We start from the raw sequence: 7500 nt of genomic DNA, 5'->3' as shown, positions 1-7500 counted from the left end.
TTTCTTTTCACAGGTGTACGTGTTCATGACGAAGCATATCTGAGACAAATGTGATTATCGATCGCTGCTTTGGCACATTTGGTGACTTTGACAGTAAACTTGAATATTCAGAAAAATGTTTAGATGTACTTTTAGGTTTTTGGATTTAAAACAATACTTAAAAAACTATTCTCCATCCTGAAGAAAACAAATATATTTTTGACCAATCTGCTTTAGAATTAAATTCCTCTTTAAAAAGAGGAATTGAACAAACGGGAGTTTATGAGTTCAGGTCACATGATGATCTAATGTTATTTTATAAATCCAGTCAAACTAACTAACTTTATTAATCCAGTCGAACCAACTAACTTTATTAATCCAGTCGAACCAACTAACTTTATTAATCCAGTCAAACTAACTAACTTTATTAATCCACTCGAACCAACAAACTTTATTAATCCACTCGAACTAACTAACTTTATTAATCCACTCGAACTAACTAACTTTATTAATCCACTTGAACTAACTAACTTTATTAATTCAGAAGAACTAACTAACTTTATTAATCCAGTTGAACTAACTAATTTTATTAATCCACTCGAACTAACTAACTTTATTAATCCACTCAAACTAACTAACTTTATTAATCCAGTTGAACTAACTAACTTTATTAATCCACTCGAACTAACTAACTTTATTAATCCACTCAAACTAACTAACTTTATAAATCCAGTCAAACTAACTAACTTTATTAATCCACTCAAACTAACTAACTTTATAAATCCAGTCAAACTAACTAACTTTATTAATCCACTCAAACTAACTAACTTTATAAATCCAGTCAAACTAACTAACTTTATTAATCCACTCAAACTAACTAACTTTATAAATCCAGTCAAACTAACTAACTTTATTAATCCAGTCAAACTAACTAACTTTATAAATCCAGTCAAACTAACTAACTTTATTAATTCAGAAGAACTAACTAACTTTATTAATCCAGTTGAACTAACTAATTTTATTAATCCACTCGAACTAACTAACTTTATTAATCCACTCAAACTAACTAACTTTATTAATCCAGTTGAACTAACTAACTTTATTAATCCACTCGAACTAACTAACTTTATTAATCCACTCGAACTAACTAACTTTATTAATCCACTCAAACTAACTAACTTTATAAATCCAGTCAAACTAACTAACTTTATTAATCCACTCAAACTAACTAACTTTATTAATCCACTCAAACTAACTAACTTTATTAATCCAGTCAAACTAACTAACTTTATTAATCCACTCAAACCAACTAACTTTATTAATCCAGTCAAACTAACTAACTTTATTAATCCAGTCAAACTAACTAACTTTATTAATCCAGTCAAACTAACTAACTTTATTAATCCACTCAAACCAACTAACTTTATTAATCCAGTCAAACTAACTAACTTTATTAATCCAGTCAAACTAACTAACTTTATTAATCCACTCAAACTAACTAACTTTATTAATCCACTCAAACTAACTAACTTTATTAATCCACTCAAACCAACTAACTTTATTAATCCAGTCAAACTAACTAACTTTATTAATCCAGTCGAACCAACTAACTTTATTAATTCAGTCGAACCAACTAACTTTATTAATCCACTCAAACTAACTAACTTTATTAATCCAGTCGAACTAACTAACTTTATTAATCCAGTCGAACCAACTAACTTTATTAATCCACTCAAACTAACTAACTTTATTAATCCAGTCAAACTAACTAACTTTATTAATCCACTCGAACTAACTAACTTTATTAATCCACTCGAACTAACTAACTTTATTAATCCACTCGAACTAACTAACTTTATTAATCCAGTCAAACTAAACCAATGTTGACATTTAAAACAAAGGGTGTCAGCCGCATGTCATCATCTTCATCAGCTCATAGTTTGATTATGAAGTGTAGATGAAGATTAAATATAATAACACATTGTTTTCTTTTCTTAAGGAATCCTGACATTCTTTATACTTTTTCCCTTTTATTCTGTAGAACTGAATTCAGGACGTTGAAAAATCGGTTTTCTCTCGGACATTTGTGCAGATTATTCTTTTTCTTTCCTCCTCTCACGTTCATTCTTTTTATCTTTATTGATGCTTCACGAGATGAACTTTAGCCATCAGTCCCTGTCACTCTCAGTCCCTCGTCCTTCACACACGAACACGACAACATCTTCCAAATATGACGTCATCTCTGTGTGATTTAAGAAGTCTGCTCTACATTTACCACGACACGATAACGTGACTCGTCGCAGGAGCGAAAGAGTCGTGGTTACACAAGAGGGATGAGACCAGGAGCTTAAAGGCTCCGGTCCCCAGAACTCCGGGATTAAAGGTCAGAGGTCCAACGACTCCTCTCGGAGGCAAAAACACTGGTGAAGTCCTTCATAAGTGAACAGACGACACAAAAACATTCAATTAAAGTTCAATAAATACACAAGAAGAAGAAAAAACAACAACAACTGAGGCTTCTGAAGAGTAAAATGTGTAAAACAAACAGCGGAATGCTCCTTTAAAGACAACAAGAAGAGTGTGAATATAAAGGGAAGGCGTACTTGTTCTCTGAGGGCAGCATTTTCTGTGGTACTCGCACTGGCCCCGCCTCCGGCATCGGATACCAGCTTTAGGATCATATATACAGTGAAGTGTTAGCAGCACAAAGCAAAAGACTTCCCCCAGAAGAGCTCCGAGTGACCTCTGACATCTTACAGCGGAGCGTCACCACGGAGGGTTCACTGTCAATCATGAGCGACGGAACCAGAGTCACAAAAAATCTTGCCCCAGTCGAGCGGCGGCGGCGGCGGCGGCGGTTCATTATCTGGTGTCGCGCAGCAGCGAGGGAGGTCACCAGGGGTCAGCGGCGGATTTAATAGGGTTTGTTTTCACATTATCACCTCGTCAGCGAGGTCACGGTGATCCGTCAGCGTGGACGGAAAGAAAAACACTGTTTGGATTCAACACATTTAGTTTGGAGAGAGATGAGAGAAGAGTTTCCACAGAGAACCGTCTGCAGGGGAAGAGACGGAGGGGGAAAGGTTTCCACGACGGACAGGAAGTTCAATCAGTGACTGAAGAACCTCAGTGTTGTGTTACAGCTGCTGTTACGTTCACTGAGTCGACGCATCACGTTCATCGTCATCGTCGCATTTCAAAATGTCTTTAAAGCTCCAGTGTGTCATATTCAGAAGAATTTATTCACAGAAATTGAACATATTGTCCATAACTCTGTTCATATAAGAGTTAAATACAGTAACATGAGGTGGACCGACCTCTGTGAGTCTCCATGTTTCTACGTCCTGTTCTACGTCAATACGCTTGTTGAATCAGCGGTGCGCCGCTATTAAAGTGTCCCCTGTCGGTCGCCCATTGGCTGCGGTTTTTCAACTTTACCACCAGGTGGCGCCAGAAAATTACAAGAATTACACACTGGGGCTTTAAAGATGACACAAATCAAACACACAGAGTCTGACGTCACTTTGTGATGAATCCAAACTTCACACGAGACCAACGTCGCTGCGTTAGCTCGTTAGCTCGTGAGCTAATTAGCAGCAGCGACCACGATATCTTTGGGTTTTTTTCAGGACATCAAACGTGACGTACGGTATTTTGATCAAGTTCACATGATTGACGTTACAAACCAGTGACTGAACGAGGGATTTAGTGTTTTGCAGTTTTATATGCGTTGAACGTGAACTTTAGCGTCGCAGTGTTTGTTGAGGTCACACAAACAAGTCCGCGGCTCGTCGGCTCCTCCTGAAGACCAGAACTTTGAGAAACTGCTCACAGAGTGTGTGCGTCTGTTTTTAGAGCTCAGTCGTGTGTGTGTGTGTGTGTGTGTGTGTGTGTGTGTGTGTGTGTGTGTGTGTGTGTGGTGATGAAACACTGAGGAATAAAACCTCACTGTCGCTGTTCGTTCTGAGATATGTTGATAATAAGGAAAACACCGCGCCGCCCGCCGCCCGCGTATAAATCAATAAAGGGGTCGAGTGACGCAGAGGGTCGGGCGGTCGCACCGACGCCCGGGTCAGTTCGAGTCCCGGGTCAGTTCGAGTCTCGAGTCCCGGGTCAGTTCGAGTCTCGAGGGGCGGGTCAGTTCGAGTCTCGAGTCCCGGGTCAGTTCGAGTCCCGGTGGGTCAGAGGAGATGAAGAAACGCTCGAGCCAAGAATGAGGAGCAGCAGCAGGTAGAAGACGGAGAGGAAATGAAACAATAAGAGGAGGTGGTGCAGAGGTCAGCGTGTGTGTGTGTGTGTGTGTGTGTGTGTGCGCGTGTGCGTGTGTGTGTGTGTGTGTGTGTGTGTGTGTGTGTAACATGCAGTTATTGTGGAATCGACTTTTTTCAACTGGAGCGCTCGATGTTCTGCAGCAGACGAGAAGACGTCAGAGATTTTCTTTCTTTCTTTCTTTCTTTCTTTCTTTCTTTCTTTCTTTCTCATCCATCCTTTCTTTCGATCTTTTCTTTCTTTACCTTTTTTCTTTCCTCATTTTTAATTTCTTTCTTTTCCTGATTTCTCTTCTCTCCTTCCTTCTGTCTCTCCCATGTTTCTTTACTCTTTTCCTCGGTCCTTTATTCTTTCTTTCTCAAAACTAAAGTAGAAGCATGAAAATAAAAAACTAAACTCTGAACTTTGTTGTGAAGTACATTGATGCTGACAGTCGAGTCCGTGATGGATCTCGTCCCTCTGACCGTTACAGGCTCATCAACCAGCTCTGAGGTGAGTGGTATTTGTGTCGTACCGCCTGTCACCTGTAGAGGCGCTAGTTAGGAAACACCGAGTTCGTCGTATGTCTCAGTCTCCTGCAGACCACCGGCGTCCCGCTCCTCAGGACAGGATCAGTTCACAGTGTGTTCATGTTTAAAGCGTGGTGTCGCTGGGTGGCGTGGCCTCTCTCACCTGTAGGGGGCGGCGCTGCCCCAGGACAGGTAGTCGTTGGGGCGCGGCGCGGGGCGCGGCACGATCGGCTGCTCCACCGCCGTCACGTCCCCGGAGTAGGACTTGAGCAGCGAGGCGTTCTTGCTGGCCAGCATGGCGCGCTCGTTCCTGCGGAACTTAGCTCTTCTGTTCTGGAACCAGACCTGGAGCCGAGAAGGAGAGAAACAAAACCATCAAGACTCTTCACACCACGTGTTCCCGGAGGCTGATACCGATGTTATCAAAACCCCTTATGACAAAGAAATAGAATTTGGGTTTAATATTTTATAGCTTAACCATCAACTTCAGTATAAATAAAAAGAAAACGCAGATGAACCAGATCTATAGATCGTGCACATCTGCTCCGCTTTGTTGATTCTCTAAAATAAGTTTTCATGACACAAACGAAGATCTGACATTGAGTCTGTGAAAGACTCATGTTGATGTTTTTCATTCAGAGTTCCATCGTCTTCTTCGTCTTCAGACAGAATCAATCGTCACAGATATTAAAACATGTCCGGTCACAGTTTGGACAAAGAGACGGAGACGTGGAATGTTGACATGCCGACGGGCGTCGAGAGCGGCGACACACTTTCATGGAATATTCACCATCCCAGCGTTGATATGGGTGATTGTGCTTCTCGTGGGGACAAGAGGCTCCGTCACCGAACACCACGTCAGTCGGTTGCTGTTCCTGACTGAGACGTTTGTGTTTCTCTGTGAAACACGAAGGAACTGAGGCCACGAAAACCATTTAAAAAGAAATCAAACAAACCAGAGGGGTTTTGTTTTCTCTCTCGGGTGCCCCCCCCCATGTTGTTCCTCACTGTGGTGAAATCAAATCCACTGTGAGAAGCTGCTCGCTGTCCGCTGACGCAGCGCCTCAGGAATGAAGCCCGAAGTCTCTTTTATCAAAGGATTTCTGCAGCGCTCGCTCGCTCGCTCTGCTTCGCATTAATCACAGATGTGCTGCTTCTCTGCCTCCATCATCACCGCTTCCTCTCTCCCCTCTCGCTCTGCCCACAGAACAAATACTTTCACCGTGTTGATTAAGAAGAAGAAAATACACAGAGGAAGACGTGTGGAACCTTCCTTTAGTTCATTAGTTGTCAGAAAAATAAGTTTCTTCTGGTTTCAGTGTTTGTCCTCCCCACGCTCACAAGTTCAAAGGTCAAACGCGAGACGTTCGCTGCCACTAGGTGTCGCTCTTGTTGCGTGTGGAGCCCGACTGAAGAACGTACGACAGAACCGCAGTCGGGTCACGTGGATCATCTCACCCTCAGGGAACTAGCTAACTGCTAGTTAGCATGGCTAACATCCTTAGCATAGCGGTGCTAAGGGGGCGGGACTCACGTGCACTAACGTCCCCGCGCACGTGCGCTAACATGAACGTGACCGCTGTGAATGTGTCCGCTCAGGACGCCATCACTGCACCACTTCATCTTTATACAGATTAAAGTTGTCAAATCATTCATACATAATCTTTCATCAAAATCTCTTCTAACTCCATTTTAACTGTACATTTTAAAATCTCAATTTTAACTGTAAATTTTTAAATAGTGTGTGTGTGTGTATATATATATGAAATAATATACTGATAATGTTTAAAATCTCATATATATGACCCTTGATATTTAAAAACTGTTAAATATAAAGCCCTCCATATATAAAATCTCTTCTCTCTCTCTCATAGCTTTAAATTTAAAATTTTTGTTATTTGTATGACAATATATCATTTAATGATTAAAATGTCTTAAATAACCTCTTTAGTTTAAGATATATTATAGATTACCTTAATGTGTATAATCTTGTGTGTGTGTATATATATTTATATATATATATATATATATATATATATATATATATATACATATAATATATAACCATTAAAGTTTAAATTCTTGTATATTTATATATATACCTTTGATATTTACAATATCGTACAGAAAACATTTAACGATTAAAATCCTGTATAAATAAGACTTATTATTATATTTAAGATTTAATATTCTATATATAACCTCATATTTATTTCTTATATAAATGTTTGCATCATGTATATATTTAAAATATCGTATTCATATATATGTATGTATATATATATATATATATATATATATATATATAGTATAATTACTTTGTGTTAAATAATTTTCAACAGTAAAGAGAGAAAGTTTTTTTCACCAACCAGAATTATTATTCTGGTCGCATTCAAAAAGCAAAACGACGTCTGGATGTGTGACATCACGGGTTTCTCCCTCGGGAGACGTCGTTACTGTACGTCCACTTTCATGATCCACTTGATATCAGTCGCTGCGTTAATATGAAATCTAAACACGCTAATGGTCGTGATAACGATAATGATGATGATGATGACGACGATAACCATCTCTGCTCTACAGTAAGTGGAGATATTACGCCGACGAGTCCGAGTGAGAGCAAACATCTGATGTGAAGATGTGGGAGTCTGCAGCTCCGCCACTCTCGTTCTCAACTTCTACCTGACAACAGATTGTTTCATATGAAACTCAAAGGAGCATCTCGTTATTTTCCCATAAATTT

General features: G+C 39.7%; 1 protein-coding gene across 4 annotated transcripts in view; it reads right to left on the bottom strand.

Annotated features, from left to right (window-relative positions):
• prrx1b (paired related homeobox 1b) overlaps nucleotides 1–7500 on the bottom strand; it is a 16505-nt gene that overhangs the window by 1197 nt on the left and 7808 nt on the right. For 2 of the 4 annotated variants that reach the window (XM_035647744.2, XM_035647746.2), the window contains exons 3-4: nucleotides 4921–5102; nucleotides 2583–2648 (exon numbers count right to left, since the gene is read on the bottom strand). In XM_035647744.2, the coding sequence (XP_035503637.2) occupies nucleotides 2583–2648; nucleotides 4921–5102 (248 nt within the window). The remainder of the gene's footprint in view (nucleotides 1–2582; nucleotides 2649–4920; nucleotides 5103–7500) is intronic. The other 2 variants (XM_035647745.2, XM_035647747.2) reach the window with 1 other exon arrangement.

This window comes from Scophthalmus maximus, chromosome 13 (assembly GCF_022379125.1).
Source record: "Scophthalmus maximus strain ysfricsl-2021 chromosome 13, ASM2237912v1, whole genome shotgun sequence".
Lineage (NCBI taxonomy): Eukaryota > Metazoa > Chordata > Actinopteri > Pleuronectiformes > Scophthalmidae > Scophthalmus > Scophthalmus maximus.
The sequence above is the reverse complement of the archived record's forward strand: the minus strand, read 5'-3'. Positions and strand labels throughout refer to the sequence as shown.